This window comes from Setaria viridis, chromosome 7 (assembly GCF_005286985.2).
Source record: "Setaria viridis chromosome 7, Setaria_viridis_v4.0, whole genome shotgun sequence".
Lineage (NCBI taxonomy): Eukaryota > Viridiplantae > Streptophyta > Magnoliopsida > Poales > Poaceae > Setaria > Setaria viridis.
This window is the reverse complement of record NC_048269.2, coordinates 18326796-18349130: the sequence shown is the minus strand read 5'-3', so window position 1 is coordinate 18349130 and position 22335 is coordinate 18326796. Positions and strand designations below refer to the sequence as shown.

The 22335-nt window shown below is 49.9% G+C and overlaps 2 protein-coding genes across 5 annotated transcripts; one reads left to right on the top strand and one right to left on the bottom strand.

Moving 5' to 3' along the window:
* Window positions 1-4813: 4813 nt before the first annotated feature.
* LOC117863185 (uncharacterized) lies at window positions 4814-7420 on the top strand. The gene is made up of 2 exons (XM_034746800.2): window positions 4814-6165; window positions 6880-7420. Exons 1-2 carry the CDS (start codon window positions 5709-5711, stop codon window positions 7062-7064), a joined length of 642 nt encoding a protein of 213 aa, XP_034602691.1. The 5' UTR covers window positions 4814-5708; the 3' UTR covers window positions 7065-7420.
* A 757-nt stretch (window positions 7421-8177) lies between these two features.
* Window positions 8178-12395, bottom strand: LOC117863184 (uncharacterized). 4 transcript variants are annotated; one of them, XM_034746796.2, is made up of 7 exons: window positions 11577-12395; window positions 11360-11489; window positions 11218-11271; window positions 11045-11136; window positions 9084-9319; window positions 8771-8944; window positions 8178-8552 (listed from the first exon to the last, which is right to left on the bottom strand). In XM_034746796.2, exons 1-7 carry the CDS (start codon window positions 12335-12337, stop codon window positions 8404-8406), a joined length of 1596 nt encoding a protein of 531 aa, XP_034602687.1. In that variant the 5' UTR covers window positions 12338-12395; the 3' UTR covers window positions 8178-8403. The 4 variants fall into 4 exon arrangements, with proteins under 4 accessions (XP_034602687.1, XP_034602686.1, XP_034602688.1 ...); XM_034746795.2 differs by having other exon boundaries at window positions 11360-11504; window positions 11577-12393; XM_034746797.2 differs by having other exon boundaries at window positions 8413-8674; window positions 11360-11504; window positions 11577-12388.
* Window positions 12396-22335: the final 9940 nt, after the last annotated feature.

Here is a 22335-nt window from a genome sequence, read left to right as displayed (position 1 = left end):
ATCTAAGATATACCTAAGTGCATAACAAAATCTACGAATCTAAAAAAGCCAAAACAACTTATAATTTGAGACAAAGGGAGTAGAATAATTCAGTCCGAAAACCAGTTTGAAGACATCTAACATATGTTAGTGCGCACCGCATTGTGCACAGCCGAATGCAGAGACGAGACATGAGAAACAATCCGTACGAGCACGCGATACCTAATGAAAAAATAGGAACCAAATTCCTCACAAAATAGCACCTCTTGTTGAAGCAAGCAAACAAGGGTTTGCATTCAATCAGTTGTAATTGTTCAAGCTTGTTCGTCATCCTAGCCACTTGTATTGCCAGCCGACTGTCAAATGCAAATCCAAAAGTTAAAAACAAACAAAAGCAATGCTTTTTAGACAAAGAAAATGTAGAACCGAAGCTTTGATGGGGTCCTTTTTCATCTGTGTACAAATCTGTACTTTGATGCCAAGTTATTCTTGTAACCAAAGATTTCCTGGAGCCTGTGAAGTATTGGAGTATCTTTAGCATTGGAATTTCTTTAGCTCTTACGTCAGAGCCTGTGAAGTTTCTGGAGATCAGTTCGTGTTGTTCGCCGTAGATCTTACTCTTCTAAGCTACAAACCACACCTCCCCAAATTTCTACAGATCGTGTACCAAGTCGTTGCTTGCAGGCTGCAGCTGCGATGTGCGGTAAGCATCGGAGAAAAAGAGAAACGAAAGCCGCCACGTTGCACGCCCAAGCCTTTGACGCCACGGCCTTCACCTGGTGAGCGGCCCAGCTACTCAACAACAGGAGATTACAGGCCTATAGGGTGTTTGGATCTTTAGTCCGCACTAATCATGTCACATCGAATATTTGGAGGCTAATTAGAAGGACTAAACATGAGCTAATTATAAAACTAATTACGCAGATGGAGGCTAATTCATGAGACGAATCTATTAAGCCTAGTTAATCCATCATTAGTACATATATACTGTAGCATCATATTGTCAAATTATGGACTAATTGGGCTTAATAGATTCATCTCGCAAATTAGTCTCCATCTGTGCAATTGATTTTGTAATTAGCCTATATTTAATACTTCTAATTAATATCTAAACATTCGATGTGATAGGAATTTTAGGAGGTACTAAAGAAACAAACACCCCCTATGCATGCGTAGCTTCTGGAGGGGGAAGAAAAATAGTAAAATACATTAATGGCTATGGTACTTGTCTCCATGTTTCAGTTTGACTATCATACTCAGAAAAGTGTAGATCGTGGCCACTAAACTCGCTTAACTACACTAATATGGTCATTAGCACGGGTGGGTCCAGAGGTGGGTAAAGATCATTCCAATGGAACGAAGATATACTTTATAAAATCAAGAAAGTCCTTATTTTCATCTTAATGATCCAGATATGGATCAAGATAAAGGCATTCTAAAATCCAAATGGAAGCAAGCCCTCCCTAGCTTGGTAGAATATGTTTCCAGCTGAGGAATTGGAATTAGCACATCGAAAGAGTGAGGCCAAATTGGAGTTCTTAAGGCAGCTTTCAAGTAGTCAAAATAAAGAGCTAGGCCTTCATGCATCCATCAAAGGGATGCTCGCTTGTCAAGCTATGTGCTTTCTTTCCTTCGTACCAGCACACGATGTTTTGATTTCCTTTCCATATTTCGCTTGAGTGGCATTTTCAGTTTCTTCGATTCCTTTCTCATTTTCTGTTGGTGCTGAGACCGAAACAAAATGGAATAAAGAGATTTTTTTGGGGGGGAGGGTGGGCTCGAACCCCCCCCACCACCGTGAATTCCATGGAGCTCCCCCAAGCTCTTCCTACAAATTTGAGGAGGGAGAAGAAGGAAAGGAGAGCCCCCCAAACTTCAATCCTGCCTTCGCTACTGGTCATTAGATCCTTAATTGTACGTATCTGGATGGTCTAGATTATGGTCTAGATTAAATTTAGATACATTTGCTCATCCAATATGACCCTTAATAGTTTTTTTTAATTTTTTCCAACACGTATAATTAACCAAATGGTTTACATATTCAAAGATCCTAAGCACGCTAGAAGCTAGATGGAGAGCTAATTTCATTGCTCATGTTTCATGGACCTTCAATATTGTTGGTAACTTCAGACCCAGTCGGAGAATAATAGGGATTTTGTGATCGTCAAGGGTGACAACATGCTGAAGCAAGGGTCGCTCGCACGCAAGGATTTAGTTAGGTTCACGCCCCTGAGTAGGTGAGCATCACCGAAAAAGCAAGGTTGAGCTGCATGCATGTGGCGACATGAACAAGCTAGAGTTGATTATTAGGGTATATTGCATTGGAAGTGCTAGGAAATTAAACAACATCTTGGTTCATCCATCGTCTTGTTAAAATCAAAAAAAATGTCACAATGCAATCGGTAAAAAGAAATGGTGAGATGTGTATCATTTGTTCATATTCTAAGCATGCGAAGATAAGATCTCGCTGATTCAACCATAGTATGAAATTGCCTTAGGTCTCCTTGTCATACGCATAGTCGAGGCATTGCTCTCTCTTCATAATATATAAAAGGGGCTATAAATGATTGTTATAGGTGGAAGAGCCAGCATCAGAGAGGGATGTAATTACAAAAGAGAAAGTAAAGAGAAATATGTTGTGTCTTGACCACCATCAATCATACATACAGAACATCATACTAGTACAAATACATAAAATTATGGGAGCCCATGGCTGTATAAATCAACACAGTCGAGCAAGTTTAATGACTGCGATTTACACTTTTGTAAGGGGGTGTTTGGGAAATACCTCCTAAACTTTAGGACATGTCACATCGGTTGTTTGGATACTAATTAGAAGTATTAAATATAGTCTAATTATAAAATTAATTGCACAGATGGAGTCTAATTCGCGAGACGAATCTATTAAGTCTAATTAGTCCATGATTTGATAATGTGGTGCTACAGTAACCGGTTACTAATGATAGATTAATTAGGTTTAATAGATTCGTCTCGCGAATTAGTATAGGGGTTCTGCAGTTAGTTTTATAATTAGCTCATGTTTAGTCCTCCTAATTAGCGTCCAAACATCCGATGTGACACTCCTAAACCTTAGTACTTCGTATCCAAACACCCCCTAAGTATGATGGCCAAACAGAAACATTTATAATGGTTACCCATGCATTTTACTCGAAGAAAAGAGACGTGCCCGCCGACGTACGACGAAAAGCCGGAGCCGCAGGGGCCGTGCAGGTTACGATTGATTGGATGACATGCATGGGGCGGCGAAGCGACAGAGCGAGAAAGGGATAGCCGAAACCAATCGAGGCGACGGGCGAGAGAGGGAGAGAGGTTGAGGACGAGACGCCTCACCTTGCTTGCGACTCGCGTTGCGTCCTGCCCTCAGCATCAGTGGCCTAGTCTAGCTAGCTACGACCGGTCGAGCAGCAAGCCGGCCATCCTGGGTTAGGGCGTAGGATGGACGATGGCAGCAACCAGCAGCCAGCGCCCAGCAGGTGAGGGCTAGCCACGAGATTCTTCGTTAGATCGTACTAGCCATGAGTTGGGTACAGACCTACAGTGGCGACCGTGGGCGCACGCACACGAGTGACGGCAGGCGGGCAACTGGCGTGTTCCACGAGCGTACGCGCGTTCTGGACCATCCGATCCGTAGCTGCCAGGGCCCAGGGGGTGGGGGTTCTCATCCAGTCCAGCAGTCCGCACGTGCGCGCCGGAGCAGCACTGCAGCACGAGCCGACGAGCGGGGGAGTACGCAGATGGCTAGATGCCGATCGAGACCGAGACCGGCGCATTATTTGGGCTCGTTGTCATCGGCCGCAGCAATCAGGCAGGCAAGGCCGCGCCCGCCCTCCCCCAGTAGCGAGCTCCACCGCGCCCGCGGCCCGCGTCGCTGTCCGCCTGTCCCGGGCGGGCATCTTCCCAAGTCCCAACCCGTTCTTTTCCGCCACCGCCAATTAGGACAATCATGCCTGTACTGACACCGAGAGGAGGGGATCAAGCACGCTGCATTAGCGCGCGACAAACCACGACTAGTATAAGCGGATCACCACCCCGCGGTGGAATTTTCGACGCCTGCCGATTGGAACACGCGAACGGGCGGCGGGCAGGGCCTGCGCCGCGCGGCGTCGCGGGCTCTCACCGGTCGCCGTCCGCTGCCATCCCCGGGCGTGTTCAACGAGGCGACAGCAACCACATCGTCCTAGGCGTAGCTCGATTAGGGCAGCTCCCGTGCGATTTTAGGAGGTGCCAAGAAGAGAGAGAAAATGTCTGAGGAGGTGCGATACGTTGGAGCGTTTTACTTCGGAGGGAAAATTGGTTCTATAGCACCGAAAGAACGCCGTTTCCGAAAAATACCACCGAAAAATCTCCGTCGCGTAAACATAGAAAGAATGGACCGTTACTTGAAAATAGCGTTCCGTTGTGTTTCAAGCTAACGCCGTGAATCTCCTTGCCGTCCAGACATTTTGCGCAGGGTCACGGACCAGCAACCTGTCGATGGCGTTGGACACTTGGACTCCTCCGCTCCGTCCCTGCATCCTCATCTCTTGCTTGTAATCGATTGCTCTTGGCACAGCCGTCGCAGCACCCAGCACTGATGTTGGTAGGAATGGAGTCAACGAAGATTAGAGAGGAATTAGCAATTTGGTGACCGGTGAGGCACCAGCTGCCGCCACCATCGTTCTCGGCCTACAACAGCAGGCAGCAGCTGCGATGCCGCGTGCCTCCGCCACCCGTCTCCGGCGCTCCGCAGCCGTCACGGCCTCGTCCACCGCTCGCCACGCTCAACAGCAGGCGGCCCCATCCCTGTTGAAGGATTGCTCTGCCGATGCCGCCGGCACGTCGCAGACGAGCTGGGGCAGCAAGCGGCCTTGGAGTTCAGCGCGTACGAGTGTCCACACGACTGCATCGAGAGTTGCCGCATGCTGCTCATGCTCGGCCACAATGGCATCAAATTTGACATCGCTATGCCGCGACTGCAGTCGAGGTCCTCTTCGAGCTCCATGGCCCGGCCGCTCGCGCCATGCTCCAGGACCTCGAGAGGCAAAACCGCCCAGGTCGGTCAGAGGCCCTGCGGCACTGCCGCCTCCAACTCACGCCACTGCAAGGGTCCGCCGCGCCCCCAGCCCCACCGACGAGGAATCGAGATTTTCTGCCGGAGCTCAGCGTGGGAAAGAGAAGGGGAGGAGATGGACAGCGTTCACGGCGTCAGCTTGACCTGCTGACCTGTCTAGCTTTACACCCTGCCTAAAGGATATACGTTAAAGTTGCCCTTAGTGGTTCCCAGGACATGGGCTAATTCTACGCATTGTCTCAAGAGATTCCTGTGTAATTTTCCTAGTACAGCGCGCTGATGGAGGTAGAGGTGGGTCGGAGCTCTGAAGCTAATCCAATTATTGATGGGAGTCCCGTCTCTATATACGCGCGTCGTGCCGTCGTCCTTGGCTCCTTGCCCGTCTCAGCTTTGTCCCAGCCAGGACAAGTCGCTGCCTCGCTGATCGCTACTTGTAGCCTCTCCGACCCTGGTCCCTCCTCACGGACGGAACTCGGAAGGCTCCTCCGCTCCTGCATGGTGACCGCAGCCGCCGCGGCCCGCGGCATGTCCTTCTTCGCATTGGCCCCGTCGTCGTCCGGCCGCCCCGCGTCCTGCCGCCACCGACCGTAACTCGCCCGCTCGTCACCACCGACCGGTCGCCTCGACGACGTTCGCAGCTGTCCCTGCGACCCGCGCGATGCCTCCTCTGGCGCCGGCGCCGCACGGCGACAAGAGCGGCTCCGGTGGCAGGCAGCGCCAGGAGACGGCGGCGGCGGTGGCCCGGCAGCGGTCGGCGTCGTTCCACGGCCGCGGGCCGGCGGAGCAGCGGCACCAGCTGCAGCAGAAGCAGAGGCCCAAGACGCTGCCGGACCTGCTCGCCGGCGTGAGGAGGGCCAGCTTCCGCTCCGTCTCCCCGCCTCGTGGTGGCGGCGGTGGCGGCGAGACCGGGAGGAGGACGCCGAGCAAGGTGCTGGTGAGCGTCGCGGTGCAGCGGAGCATGTGGCCGCTGCACGTCATGGCGTCGGCGGAGTGGACCGTAGCCGACCTGGTGGCGGCCGCCGTGGCGCTCTACGTCAAGGAAGGCCGGCGGCCGCTGCTGCCGTCCGCCGACCCGGCCGCCTTTGGCCTCCACTACTCCCAGTTCAGCTTGGAGAGTACGTTTCCGATCTCTGATTCTCCTCTGCATCACGCTACTCTTTTCTAGTCCGTCCTTGTGGTTAGTGCTTGTTTATTGTGCCTGAAGCCCTGAATTGCACTGCACTCTCCCTCTATGCTTTCGTCTCACACCAAAGTTCCTACACATCAAACCAGCTGAGCTAGCAGATCATCAGAAGTAACAAGTCAAGTATCAAGCTGATGCAATAAAAAATCATTTCATCTAAATTCCACTTGATGCATCGAGTACATCATGTACAGGCCCACTAGCCCAGAGTTCAATGACTTATTTGTTGACTTGTGGCCCTCCCCATCAGTGACAAGTGGGGGACCCATGAACTTATCAGATACTCTATGGTCTATCATCTGAAACTACCAAGCAGAACGGTTTCCACAGTACCAAGTTCATACTAGCTCAAACCTATGTTGTAAATGGCTACTCTATTATAACATGATTTTTGTCATCCAAGATTGATGTTATTAGATTCGTATTCAAAAGTACTTGTGATTATGATTACGTGTATAACATAAATGACATAATGATAGCAGCTGTATGTCAAAGTCTTGTCCTAACAAACAGATGAAGCACTATTTTTTCAACTTACACAGCTAGTAAGACAAGAGTCAGCTAGATATTTGGACGGGGCTTTTGGTTGTCTCCACATTTCTATTCATCCACCAACCATTTTATTTGGTTTAATAATGCTGCTTAGGTCTGGACCCAAAGGAGAAGGTCATGGAACTGGGCTCCAGGAGCTTCTTCCTATGCCCAAAATCTTCAGCTGCCGGCCAGGCTGCTTCGTCGTCGTCCTCTGATGGAGTAAGCGGGGTCAGCACGGTGGCGTCAGGGAAAGCACCGGCTTGGCTGAACTACATGCAGTTCTGGCCGATGATGTAGTTCACAGCTACCAAATCATCTACTGCTATGTCTGCGTCCGGTGCTTTCAGGAGTCAGGCCCCCAAAGAACCTCCAAGTTTTGCATTTGTGAGACAAGTGACAACAAGAACATTGTAAATTTGTTATATATATAAGCTTCAGAGGATGAGATTGTAGTGACTAGTGAGTGTGTTAGCATCTTGTAAGGTGCTGGTGCGATTGTGCAAACCGCCTGTGCCCCATGTTACATCTCTGATTCAGAAAATACCAAATGTTTATGTAATTAGAACAGTTTCAATGGCAAAAATTTGCTGTGAACATTGTGTAAATATTGTACCTTCAAACAGTCAAGAAAGCAGAGGCATGGACGAGCAAAATGACTTGCTGACCTTTTAAGGGCCTTGCAAATGGCAAGGAAATATCTTAAATATCTATGCTACCGCTGACGTTCTTCTTATCTGCTAGATTCCATAAGCCTCCCTGCTCTGAGTGCACCCAATGTTTTACCTGTAGCACAGGAAGTTTCATAAGATGAGATCCTGGCAATGAAGTGTCAGACATCTTGTTTGGCGCAAGTGCAAACCGTCTGCTTCACACCAGATTCTGAAATATCTAACGTTCGTGTAGTTTGAGCAGTTCCCATGGAAAATCGATACAGTAATCGAATTAATAGTTGTACCTGAGTCAAGAAAGCAATGGCACAGATAAGGAAAAGGATTATTCTTGTATGGATCCTGAAAGCGGCAAGGAAATATCTAAATATCCACACTGCCCTTGCTTTTCTTCATTCTATCCTTGTTTTGTCTTGTTCTTTGATGAAGATAGACCACGCGCCAGATGTTTATCTGCAGAAAAGAACATCTGAAATCATTGTTGTAGCAGTTTCCTTTTCCATCTAGAGAAACAATGGATGATATGCAGGGCTAACTTAGAAGCTGACGAGGTGGGTGAAGAGACAGTCAAGTCATGTTGGTTATTCTAATTCATGTCATTCAGAAAACCAGATTGGTATTCAAACACTAGAAGAGCTCTTCATTAAAGTCCGACGCTATCCAGCTCTCAGTATCATCAGGCATGAAAGAAGTAAAACAAGTATCGACAAAGTCTAGGACTGTAGCATATAATTTCTCATCATTGAACAGTAAAAAAAGGATTGATTTCTGGAAGGCCACAGGCATGTTTATCGTGTGAGAGGTGATATCTCAAACACTACAACTCAAACAATAGAGTTACAACTTACAACACTACATTCTGATCTGGGTACCCGTGAACCACTTTACATAAGCCCTTCCGACTAATCTACATACCACATTACAAACAGATATTACAAGATAAATATTCTTTTCGATGTGGACAATTGCTACCACAACACATAATACACAAGCATCCCAGGGCATGTAAGTGTGCAGGCTTCCGTCTGATGAACATGCTTCACCTCTCCTATCCAGAAAATTCCATGCAAGCAAAGAATGCATGATGTCCCCCATAGTATTGACATGTCCTGAAGCTCTGCTACAGAGAATCATCATAATTTTAAGTGATCCTTCCAGACTGGTCAACTAAGGTGCCTATTTGATCTCCACAAATCGCTCTGGAGATGTTACCAGGCTCTAACATGTTAAAGATGACAACTGCAGGAAATGTACAACACAAATGTCATTTTACCTAAATTGCTAATACAGCAGCAAAACAACTCTATAAATGATTAGTCGATAAGATGTACTAACCAGGAATGTTGTTCTCCTCGCAACACGTTACTGCTGTCATGTCCATTCTGCTGAACCCTCTTGCCGCGAACTCCCTGAAGGAGATGTGCTCAAATGGTGCATTATTATTGCTCCTAGGAGGGCAACCATATTCCTCATCACCAACAATACCTTTAAGGACAACATCTGCACTGACTGATTGACAAGTACATCTAGTCAGACTTCCTCTCCATATCAGCTGAAGGTTTCATAGAAACAAAATTAAAGCACTTGAGAATGGGAAGCTGAATGCGCAAGTCCAATGAACAAATCATAATAATGACTAAAAACATACTTTCAGAAGCTCTTAAGGCAGCAGCTGTATCTGTTGTGAAAAGTGGATTCCCTATGCCAGCACCAATCCCACCAAAGATAACGACCCTCCCTTTTTCAAGGTGGCGTATGGCCCGCCGTCTAACATATGGTTCTGCGACTTCTTGAATCATCAGTGCGGTCTGGACTCGTGTCTCCACACCTATTTTTTCTAGCGATGCTTGAAGAAGTACCGAATTCATCACTGATGCCATCATTCTGACAATTAAAACAGACAGGCGTAAGTATATACGCGTCACTGAAGTAGCAGTTCACAAGAAGCCCTTGACTAGTATAGAAGGAAAGCTAGAAAAAGTAACAGCATAATGCAAGATGAATAGATGGGATTTTTGTAGCTAAAGATGTACAAAAGAAGACTACGAACACTGAGCTCCATTTGTCATTATTCAATTATTAAGAGCAGAAGGTATGTCTGCCTACTGAAACCACACAGGCAGACAAGTTACCGATTTAGAAGTTCAAATGCTCATGCTCAGCAGTACCGTGCACTAGTGAGTATCGTATCCCCTTGCTGGCATGCTATCCTGGCTTAACGGCCTTGCCTAGTCATGACTAGTCATCTAAGTTGACAAATTGGTTTACCGGCTACTCAACTTGACTTTACAACTCAAAAATCTTAAGTACTACATTACATAGCATTTTTGTCCCCATTCAGGCCTCCATCACAGACCCAACAGCATATAGCCCACTTTACCCTAGTGTTTGAGCCTTTGAAGCTTAACTACGGCACCGCCAAAGACCTCATAGCATCAGAGCTTAAATGTCTTCATTGTTGCAACTTGTCAACAATTTGAAAGGATATTCAAGAGGATAATGCTGTTGAACTACACAACATAGTTCACCAGTGATAGTACAAAGCTCTTGTGGTTCTTAAAACTCAGTGACTCACTACACAAGCATTAAATTTGGACTCTACGTTAAGTGCATATGGCTTCAAAGAAACTATGACTTCAACTGCCACTTACCAATATAAATGCCTATTTAGCATAATACACAAAAAATAAGCATAAACAAACTTCTAACAGATTCTAATTAATAAGCAGATCCAACCAGTAGGTCGATCAATCTGTCCACTGGAATAGTCCTATAGTCCTATACTTACATTACAAAGTAAAATGACGACTTCCTTTAATCTTTCTCTAGGAGACTAGAACCCATCCAAATACTTTTGTTGCATGCCCATCATCTATGTTGCACGGATAAGTGGATCAGGTAGCGTATCAAGTATCAGATACATATCATATATGGATATATGACAAATACGTATCCACCAAGTATCCGATTTTAAAATAAATAAATGAATAATAGATACGTAGGCCAATACGTATTGGCCCGTTAGGATACATCCCAGTGACACAGATTGGCCCATTAAGTATGACCCCTGGAACACTAGGTGATGCACATCAACGACTCCCAGAAGTTCAAACCACTGCTTGCCCGACCGTGCACCCGTCCGCCCGCTGCCTGTGAGTAGATCTGCCCGACAAGCTCAAGAAGGCAGCAGCTGCCAGCAACACACGGTGACCATTCGTTCCCTTTCCCCATCCCCTCCCATAGTCCTATCATTCACTGTTCCCACTTTATTAGCTATTTTGTTTTTGTCAAACACTACTGTTAGTACTTTATAACTTTGAGACTGCTATGTTATGCAATCTAATTTAAGCAGATTGCTATCTGCATGCAGTGAACAGTTCATGTTTTATTGTTGAGAATAAAAATATGCTTTATCATCTATTTATTTTTTAAAAAAATACAAAAACATATGTGGTGGTGAATTGGAAAAAAACATCGCATTGTATCCGTATCCTGATGACAAGGATATGTGTGCTGCTTAGCTCATCATCATCCTCACTAGGATAAAATGTAAAAGCAGAAGGAGAAGGACAAAGATAAAAAAAGGAAATAATAATGGCAGAAAATTACCCGATTGGGTATGTTGAAGCTCGATCGGTGCCAGTTGCAGCTACCCAATTGTCACCGCAGAATATATTCCGTCCTCCTACCACAATTGCCACCTGATAGGATTGAAGGCAATATTGACAAGTGTTGCCTCATATCAGAAAAACAAACCTCTCGTATGGATGCTCTCTATTTACCTCCACACCATGATGACATGCCACTTGAACTTCTCTAGCAATCAGCATAATGATCTGACAAGATGACAAGTTTTAGTATGAAACAATCAGGATTCAGGACAGCATCAAACCAGATGTAGTACCAGCAGCTAATTTATACTACCTTGGGGTCAACGTTTTGAGGAGCTGGTCCTGCCAAGGCAGTGCCCCCAATCTTCAGAAGCACCCTCTTCCATCTTGGATTTGAAAGAGGGTTCGCTCTGGAGCTACCAACCACCGTAATAGGGCCAGCGCTGGAAAGAGGATACCTACAGTGATAAACATTAGCCGAGACCAGTGGATCTCCAAATTAATCAAACAAAGATGTGAAAATGGACCACCTTTTGCTGCCATGCTGCTGCTGCTGCTGCTGACTCGGTTTTTCATCCTCGGCTGTGGCAAGCGGCTTGGAGGAGGCAGGAGACGCAGAGTTTCCGACGATCTGCTCCATCTTTTTGAACCAGGGCCAGTGGCTGACAGCGCCGCCGCTGGAGCTGGCGAGCCGCTGGCACTCCACCTTGTAGCGCTTCTTAAGGTTGTCGATCTTGTTCTTACATTGCTCCACGCTCTTGCCCCCGGTAGTCTTGCCCTGCCCGTCGGTCACGGCGCCGGCCACGTCCTCCCAGTCCCGACCCCGCAGGTTCCCCCGGTTGAGCTGCTCGAATCGGTCCGTGTAGGCGTCGAGGAGGCTGCTGATGGCGCCGTCCGTCCACTCCTCCCGATCCTTACGGTAGTCCGACGCGCCCGAGCTCCCTCCGCCGCGGCCCTTCTTCCCCCCGCCGCCGCTGCCGCCGCTGTTGATGTAGGAGCAGTACTCGCCCCCATCGCTGCTGAACTCGTCGGCGCGCTCCCTGGTCCGCTTGGCGTGGTGCGCGGCCTTGCCGCGCTCGGCGTGGTGGTTGCTCTCCTCCGGGACCTGCGCGAAGGAGCCGGCGCCGGCGCCGGCGCCCGGCGCCACGGCCGCGTCCGCGAAGCAGAAGGCCTGGGCAGGCTGCGGCGGCGGCGCGGGCTGCTGGGCGGTGGTGGGGGCCTGGGGCGGGGGAGCTGCCGGCTGGTGGGCGTCGTCACCGAGGAGGCCGAAGTCGTCGTCGCAGGAGGCCATGGATGGCCGCGCGTGGCGGCGTTAGGGTTACGCCGCGGGCTCCGCTCCCGGCCACGGCGGCGGCGTTAGGGTGACGACGTTACCCCCCGGGGTGGCGCGGGTTAATGGGGCGGGCGGGCGGGCGCGACCCACGGAGCCGTTACGGATGGCTCACGGCTCCGTCACCGCGGGCGCGTTACACGATGCGGGCGTCGGCGAGAGCACCGCGGAGGAAATGGAACGGGTCCCATTAGCCGGCTGGTCAAACGGGAACAGGATGAATGGGCCGGCAGGACAGAACCAATGAATCACTGACTGGCTTGCGTGCAAGCAAATTTGGAGAAAAATTTGGTAAGTAAATAAAAGAATTTGCCGTGGAAAACATGGCCCCACACTCACCTTCATGAAATCTTCAAACAAAATACCTCAATTTTGCTTTTGGCACGAGGCACTCCTTTGGACCTTAATAAAATACTCATATTTGAATTTTTCTTTCCTCTCAGATCCAAGTTGCCAACGGAAATAAAGGTGATTGGCATGAGTTCCCACGAGCTCTCGGTTACGATCCTAGATTCACCCGTCTAAACTTTAGCCAGCTGGGGTATTTGGATCCACCGATCCTACCCTTGCCATTCCCTCCCTCTCCTCGTCAAGCTAGACCCACTCCGAGCTACTGCTCCCTCAGGCTCGTCACTAGCTAATTCCCTTCCTCTTGTTATGGACACACAGCAAGCAGCCAACCAAGAACCATCACGATATGGATCTCTGCTTCTTCTCTGTTTCCGATTGAAGCAGCAATAGCTACCTCCTTCCTCTCTGCTTCCGTCCCCACCAAGCTAGAAGCAACAGCATCTCACGCCATCCTTGCCTTCACCGCGTCCTGCAGCTCTCTCTGATTTCTAACTCCAATCAGCAGCGGCGTTGCGCCAAATACAACACTACACAAGTTGCTCCATCTCCAAAAATCAAAGAATCAGAACCATCAACAGCCTCCTACACCTACAGGACATGAAGGCCTGAGCATCGATGCCCACGGGCTGCACATACGTATGGTGCCTACGAGGCCACCAGCCAGGAATCGCCTCTTCATTCTCCTCTCAGCGCAAGCTCTCAGTGCCGCCGCTGCCTTGGCTCTGTTCAAGCTCCGCAGCGCCGCTGCTGGCGCGAAGCTCCGGGACCTCGACGAGGCGCGCCACTACCCAGCTCGGCCGGACCCGCCTTGCTCCCACCGCGGGGAGCAGCGGCGCTGGAGGCCGCGGGCCCCCTCCCCATGCATACCCAGCGATGGAGCCCGCGGCGGTGGCCCCCTGCGAGGAAGCAGACGGCGGAGTCTTGGCGAGCGGCGGTCGAGGCTGGATGGGGAGGAGAGCGGCAGAGCCTCGTCGGTCGTCGGCGGCACCCCTCCTCCACCCTCCCCCCCCCCCCCCCCCCCCCCCCCCCGGCGAGGGAGCCACGCGGGCGTCCTCGCACTTGGCCGTGAGCCCTGGCTAAAGGCACGAGGCCGGCCCCCACGGCGCCAGTCGCGGAAGGCGATGCCCGCGCAGGGGAGGCGTCGCCGGAGGGGAGGGGGCGCGGGGAGGCGTCCAGCTGCTCGTCTTCGTCCTCCTCCTAGCACTCCTCGGGGTCCAGCAAGCCGGCCGCGAGGTCCAACGCGGGCGGGCAAGCTGAGGCGGCGCCTCCCCCCAGCGAGGGTGCCCGCGGCGTCCTTGTAGAGAGATAGCAGGGAGGGAAAACATCAGCGGGTGTATGCTACCTATCTTATCGGATATTTGATACTAATTAAGAGTATTAAATATAGTTTAATTATAAAATTAATTGCACAGATAAAATTTAATTCGCAAGACGAATCTATTAAGCCTAATTAGTTCATGATTTGACAATGTGGTGCTACAGTAACCATTTGCTAATGATGGATTAATTAGGTTTAATAGATTCATCTCGCGAACTAGTATAGGGGTTCTGCAGTTAGTTTTATAATTAGCTTATGTTTAGTCCTCCTAATTAGCATCCGAACATCCGATGTGACCCTCCTAAAGTTTAGCACCTCGTATCCAAACACCCCCTTGGTGCACAAGAAATAGGTACAACACAATATGACTATATATATATATTATATATATATATATTCTAACACCCGCCCGCAGTCGCAGCGGGAGTTGACGAACGCAAAGATTGAACCTAAAATCAATAAACAACTGTCCTTTTTTCATGATGTCTGCGCGTACTAGTGGCTCAAGGCACATGAAGGACCCAAACTTCACTGAGAGCGAGATTGTTGATCTCAATATGCTTCGTACGGCGGTGGTGGATGGGGTTAGCGGTCATATAGACAGCACTCACATTGTCACAGTAGACCAATGTTGTTGAAGCTAGAGGGATGTGAAGTTCCTGTGGAAGCTGCTGGAGCCAGTAGCATTCGGCCACAGCATAAGCGACAGCTCGGTATTCTGCTTCAGCACTGGAGCGGGAAACTGTGGTATGATGTTTGGAGGACCAAAACACCATATTATCGTTAAGGTAGACGCAGTAGTCAGAAGTGGAGCGGCGAGAGTCAGGGCAGCCTGCCCAGTCGGCTTCAGAGTAGGCTGTGAGTTTGTCAACTGAACCGGTGCCAATATGAAGACCAACAAAGTCCCTTTCGGTGCCAATATGAAGACCAACAAACAAAGTCCCTTCACAGAGTGTTTGTCAACAGAGCCGGTGCCAATATGAAGACCAGCAGACAAAGTTCCTTTCGGTGCCAATATGAAGACCAACAAACAAAGTCCCTTTACATAGTGCAAGATGCACTTGATTAGCGCAAGGTGAGGCTCTCTCGGATTGTGCATGAATAAGCAAACTTGCTGAACAGTATATGCGAGATTCGAGCGAGTTAGTGTGAGATATTGAAGAGCACCAATGAGGCTCCTGTACTCAAATGCGTTCTTAAGTGGAGCTCCATCCACAATAGACAACTTGGCCTTCGAGTTCACCGGTGTCGCAAGAGAGTGACAGAAACAGGCCGTCGGAGGAGCGAATGATGGAGACGCCAAGAAGTGGTGGAGAGCACCAAGGTCAGTCATGGAGAACTCAAAGTGAAGGCGATCAATAATGTGTTGAAGTAGGGATGGAGTCGAAGCAGTGAGGACAATGTCATCGACATATAACAACAGAATGGCAATGTGTGAGCCATCCTTGTAAACAAACCACGATGAATCTGACGATGAAGAAACAAATCCCAACTGTCGGATGTATGTGGCAAAACGTTGGTACCAAGCTCGAGAGGCCTGTTTCCGGCCGTACAGTGACTTGCGCAGAAGGCAGACATGATCAGGCGCAGAGGTGTTGACAAACCCAGGTGGCTGTTGGCAATAGACCATCTCATTCAAATGACCATGGAGAAATGCATTCTTGACATCCAGCTGATGGATCGGCTAGGAATGAGAAACGGCAACGCTGAGGACGGTGCGGATGGTCGCTGGCTTGACCACAGGACTGAAGGTCTCGTTGTAGTCTATCCCATGCTGCTGAGAAAACCCGCGGACAACCCATTGAGCCTTGTGACGAGCCAAGGAACCATCGGAGTGGTATTTATGCTTGTAAATCCATTTGCTGGACACCACATTAGCTCCTGGAGGTCGGGGAACCAACTGCCAAGTGTCGTTGTCAATGAGTGCCTGATACTCTTCAGCCATGGTAGCACGCCAGCTGGGATCAGCTAGAGCACTTCGATAGTTGGCAGGAATCGGAGATGTCGTCGCACCGGTGGCAATAAGGTTCATTGGACGCGACTGCGTCAAGGAACCGGTCATCGAGCGAGTGACCATCAGATGGGAACCGGCCATCGGTGGCACAGCAACCTAAGAAGGCGCCGGCAGAGGATGAGCACCTGGGAGTGGAGATGGAGCCGGTGGCGCTGGTTGCCTGTGATGGCGCATAGGGACATGCAAATGACAGGTGTAGAAGTGTCGGTGAGGAGGGACGAGGTCATCGATAGGAGGTCAAACGGGACCGATGTCCCGTGCGGCCACGCGCGGCGGACCAAAAGGGTCGGTGTCCGAAGAGGGCCCGGCGGCGTTCTGGATAGGAGAGCCGGGCGGGGGTACGGGACCACGCCCACCCGGTCGAGCAGAGAGCTGCCGTGTCACCGTAGCAGCAGGGCCTGATAGGGGTACTGGACCATGCCTGCTTGGCGTGGAGGGAGCTGTCGGGTGCTGATGAGCCCCGGCAGGAGAGGCAGGCGATGCAGCCAGACCTGGCGGGGGCATGAGACCATACCCGCCAGATCCAGAATTCGCTGAGGGTAGGGACGGCTGCTCAACGTCCATGGAGGAGGGAGCTACCATGACGGAGCGCTCGGAGCCGAAGAGTGGAGTAGTTGCAGGGTTAGTAGGTGAAAGTGCATTTGGCCCCCTAAGTGGGTTTTGGTGTTGATAACATGCATGGTTAGGGGACTAATAATTTTATCAAGTGATTAACATGTTTTAATTCTAAAGAAGTGCAGAGGTTATGAAAGGAATCTCAACAACCTCCAAATTTAAAAGAAAGAACAGTGTTGAGCTCAAAAGAAGACTTTTCTATTATTTTTAATTTTAAATCTGAGTATAGAAACGCCATACTATTAAGGGGGATGTGGATGGATAGCTTGAAGATGCTAAAGTGTTCAATTGAGATGCTAACCACCCATTGAGAGACACAACTCACTCACTTGCACACATGTTTTCTCACATTTTCTGTGAGTGTCGGAAGTTCTGATAGGGGGTTGGAAGTTCCAACACCGATGGAAGTATTCAAAAATTTCTGACCGGGGCTGATCAGCCGTTTTTATCTGGCAGTGTTGGAAGTTCCGACACTATATCGGAAGGTCTGATAAAGGCCACTAGAAGTTTCAAGAAACTTCCAAGGATAAGCTCTTAGTTGTTTTAATTTAACTTCGTCGAAAGTTCCGACCCTGTGTCGGAAGTTACGAAGGGCATATAAATATACTATAACAGCTAGTTTTGGGGGCTCGGATATAAATATCCCCTCAGCACCTCCCCCTCGATTCATTGCTGCTGAACAACTCGAGCTAAAATAGCCCCCAAGCATTGAATACTCCTCCCCCACTCCCCTTTGAGCTAAATCCTTGAGAGTTTGAGCTAGGGATTGGGTGAGAACAAGGTTGAAGGTGTGAGTCTTGAGGATTTGAGTGTGAGGTCCAACAAATTCATCTCAAGAGCACTCCAAGCATCTTCGGCCATCGATTCGCATTTGTTACTCTTGAAGCTTGCTTCTAGACGGCTAGGCGTCGCCCGTTTGAGCGCCCTCTTTGTGTGGTGCGCCCAGGAATGTTTGTATTACCCATCCTTCATGGATTCATAGTAAGTGACTCAATCCTCCTTTATGGTTGATTAAGGGAGGTAAATGGTTAGTGAAGACCTGGCTCTTTGTGAGCTCTTCAACGGAGACGTAGCTTCCTTTGTGGAAGTGAACTTCGGTAAACAAATCCTTATCTCTTGTGCTTATTGTGTTCTTCGTGTTCATATTGACCTAGAAGCTTGATTTAAGACGATCTATAAATTTGTGTGGTTCTTTGCATATCTATCTTACACTTCTTTTATAATCTTTTGATTCAAACAGAATGGCAAATTCAGGTTTCATTTTGAATTTCATTCAACTCACTTTCGACTGTCGGAAGTTCCGACCCATCAAAAGTTTCGGCATAGTGTCGGAAGTTTCGACATATCTAATACCGCTGCGAAGTTTTTTTTGGAAAATTTGAAGTGAGCCTATTCACCCCCCCCCCTCTAGGCATCACAAGATCTTTTCAGTAGGGCAAGGCACAATATCCACTTCATCATCGAGAAGAAAATCAAGGGATGATGTGCGTGGAGAGGAGGGGGTGGTCACGAAGGGGAAACGGGACTCGTCGAAGACGACGTGCTGTGAAATAATGATGTGCCGAGTGGTCAGGTTGGGGCACCTGTACCCCTTGTGTGAAGAGGGATGCCCGAGAAATACGCAGGCCGCTGAGCGAGGCGAGAACTTGTGAGGGGCTGTAGCTTGCAGGTTAGGATAACATAAACACTCAAAAACATGCAGGTGACTGTAGGAGGTAGGGCTACGGTGGAGATGGGTGTAAGGGACCTCATGACGAATCGAGGAAGATGGGTGCCTATTCATCAAGTATGTGGCAGCAACGAGTCCCTCAGCCCAGTAGGAGAGCGGCATGGATGCATGGAGCAGGAGACTGTGCACAGAGTTGTTGAGTGTACAAATCACACGTTCGGCTTTAACATTTTACGGAGAGGTGTAAGGGCAATAAAGGCGCAACAGGATGCCACGGGAGGCCAGGGGCGTCGTGGTGGCATTGTTAACAAATTCAGTACCGTTATCAGCCTGAAAACACTTCACTGGAAGACCGAATTGTTTATGAGCGTAGGAAATAAAATCAACTATGTGTTGATGCACATCAGACTTGCGCCTGAGAGGGAAGGTCCAGTAAAAATGCGTGTAATCATCGAAAATCACCAAATAATAAGAGAAGCCCGAGATGCTTGTAACGGGAGAGGTCCAGACATCACAATGAACAAGTTCAAAAGGTGCAGTAGTATGAGAAACCGAAGTACTAAAAGGTAGATGTGTGATTGCCTAGCTAAGAATGGCAAAGGGGCTTGTCTACTTTATTACATGGAATGAGGTCTTGCTTATTGAGGGCATTGAGAACTACTGGACACGGGTGACCAAGGCACTGGTGCCATAGGGAAGACAACGCAGCAAGCAAGGCATGGTGGGTGGCGGGGGGCGACCGACGGAAGGATGTAGAGATCTCCATCGCAGCGAAGAATCACATGTCGCGTCTGGAGGTCCTTATCAGAGAAATTGTCCTTAATAGAGAAACCCAAGGTGTCAAATTCGATCGAACAACGATTATCGCGAGTAAATTGGCGAACTGAAAGTAAATTGCTAATGATAGATGGAACGATAAGAACGTTGTTGAGAGCAAAATTAGACATTGCAGTGGGTAGGATGGAGTGACCTCAAGACGTAACGGGAATACTCAGCAGGTTGAGGATGAGGGTAGGCTCACTGACTGGATGGCCAAAGTCGCGAAGAGAGTTGGCGGCGGTCTTCATGCGGTGGCAGTAGTCATTGATGGAGAGATCTCCTTGAGTCATCGAATGAAATTCGTGGCTCAATTAGATGGCGCGAGGGGCTTTGTTTGCCTGGAAGAGGTTGTTGATGGCGACCTAGAGCTCGTGGGCTGTCGAATTGGTGGCATTCATGGCGAGGTCAAGGACGGCATCCTGCGGACGTAGCAGTCTGCCTACTCCTAGGCCGGGTCGGTGCGCCGGTGTGACGACCGACCCCAAATCTTTCGAGTTAATCTAATCCGAGTCCCTGATCCCCTATCTCAGCTTCCCCGAGTTGAGTGCTCAACCTCCAGTCCTGGTCCCGACCCCTGAGAACCCGACCCCTCTCTGCCAGTTCCAAGCTCCGACCCCTGCCGACCCCCAACTCACCCCGCTGGATCCTTCGAAGTCTTCCCAACAGTGTCTCCCTTCAATCTGAGTAGTGGACCAACCGAGACTGACCGGTGGACCTGCAAAATCTTTCCCCGATCTCCTGGTGCAGACGCACTCGAGTGGCATGCCCGCTTCAGAGCTTCTTCGCCGCGTGGCTCAATTCCTCCGACCCCTGCCGCTCCGCCCCGTCGCCGGCCGCGACCGGATGGATTCCCGCGCCCTCTTCCCCAATCGCAGCGGAAGCTCCTCTGCTACCCTTTCTGCAGCGCCTCGCAGCTCGCGCCCATCATCACCTCGCCGAACCCCCGGCTGCAAGGCCCGATGCCTCAAGGCTTTTCCGCCGTCTCTCCACAGTCGCGCCGCCCCAGATGCGCTACGCGACGATTCCTCCTCCGCCAACCCCGACCCCGGCCGCGATAGCTCCTTTTCCGCCTTGCCAGATCTGCGCCCCGACAGACCGCTGCTTCGCGCTAGCCCGCGCAGCCGCAGCCCACCTGTCTTCTCCCCTGTGCAACCTCGCTTCTAGTGCCGTTTCCCCTGTCACACCCATCAGATCGGCCGCACGACGACGCCCGCCTCCGCCAAATCTCAACCACCGGCAAAACCGCGCCTGCGCCGCCCTATCTCCAGTGCCCAATGGCCGAAGGTGTCATCCCCGAAGTCCTATTCCGCTGGCCCGCTGCTCAATCACCGCCATGGCAGCGCACTCCATCGCTTCTTCCCAGTCTTCGTGCTGCTCCAACTCTCTCTCTTCCGCGCAACTATAAAAGGGAATGCCAGAGTCCCGCCGGAGTCCCCTTCGCCATCGCTGCCTTACCGCCGTTCCTCTGTTTCGTGCTCAAGCGCTGCCACCTAAGTTCATGAGGAACTCTCCTCTCCGCTCAACATCGCCTTTCCCAATCCACCCCGCCGCTTGCTCCTCCGCGCTGTGCTAGAGCTTGCTTCTTGTCCACAAGAAGCACCGCCGCCGCCGGAGCACCGCCGGGCATCGCCGCTGCCCAAGTCTTAGTGCTTCAGTCCTTCCGCCCAAGTCTGCTCCTTCCCGACCCCGAGCTTCACCTTTAAACCAAAGGTAGGTTACCGACCCCTTTTCCGCCTCGCCCGACCCTTCTGTTCGTCCGACCCCTTTTCCGTCTCGCCCGACCCCTTCTGTTCGTCCGACCCCTTTTCCGCCTCGCCCGAGGACTCGGTTGTATCCTTTTCCTTGACCCGAGGGTATATGTATAATAAATTGAGGACTTCTCTGCGCTAAGTCTGAGGACCCCCAGCACAACTATTCCTCTAGCCTAAGGGTCAGATCATAAGTTTCTTCCCATCCGACCCTTTTTATCTTGCTCTCCACCAACCCAAGTACACTTCCCCACCTTTTCTGTAGCTTTGCTACCAGTGTCCGAGCTTTAACTTGAAGGTGTTGCTGTTGAAATAACCGTCTAAGTGCTAACTCCTGCATTTGCATTTCGTGTAGAGTTGAATCTCGCTGACGGCGTCTACGAGCTGTACCCGGCGCCAGAAGACGGAGTTGTAGCCGAGCTACCGCTTCCAGAAGCCGAAGCCGCCCCATCAGAAGACCAGTTCCCTTCCTCCTTGCTTGAAGGCAAGCCCCGGAGCATGAACCCCAGTTTCCCAAACTTGCGCATGCCTTCTTCATCATGTTTGTGCATTTACGTATAGGAGTTGTTTGCAACCGTAGATGCATGGCATAGTCCCTTGATCTGAACACTAGCTGTTGGACCGAGTAGTTGCTATGCTTAAATAGGAAGCGGTAAAAGTCGAGTGATTTCCTGTCACTCGCGAGTTGTAGGAGTTGGTTGTTCTCCTTCTGTCACAACTATAAGGACGATGGACGGGGCAGGGTTCTGGTTAACTTTTGGTGGTCGGCTGATCGCCCCGTCTGTCTATGAAATCTATTAAGGCTCGACAGTGGTGGTGTTCGTGATCAAGTGTTTGAAAGTACTAACCTCATACTCAGTATGGGATGAGGAAGCCTAGTACCGGATTGAACCTAGACATGAGCGGTCGCCCCATTGTCCTTGGAACGGAGTTCCCCTGCGGCCGCACGTGGTGGCAAGTGTGGTCACAGAACGGCAGAGGCCGGATCTGTGGAACCTTGCACCAAAAGAAATGGGCCCGACACGGGTTAGGGAATTGATGGGGAAGGCCGACACAGGAAGCGACCTCGGTGGTGTGCGGATGTCGTTAGGTTAGGTTCACCATGCATGGTTAAAGAACTCGAATCGATTCGTCTGCCTCTCACAGTTTGAGACTGCTTGATCGCTATGCTACACTGAGTAATAATGAAATCTGATGATGACATGGTCTTGATGATGCTTATATACCCCTCTTGGTTGGATCTATGTTTGTTTAGAGTAAGTTGCCAACTTAGACCGGTTAATGAACTTAGAATCTGAACTAAAACTTTGATCATAAGGTTATACATAGTGCTTTTGGCAAACAAAACCCCAGCCAAAGAGCCTTGCATGTCTAGAAGTGGTGGAGTAGTTTACTCCTGGTCGGTTAAGTCTTGTTGAGCTTAGT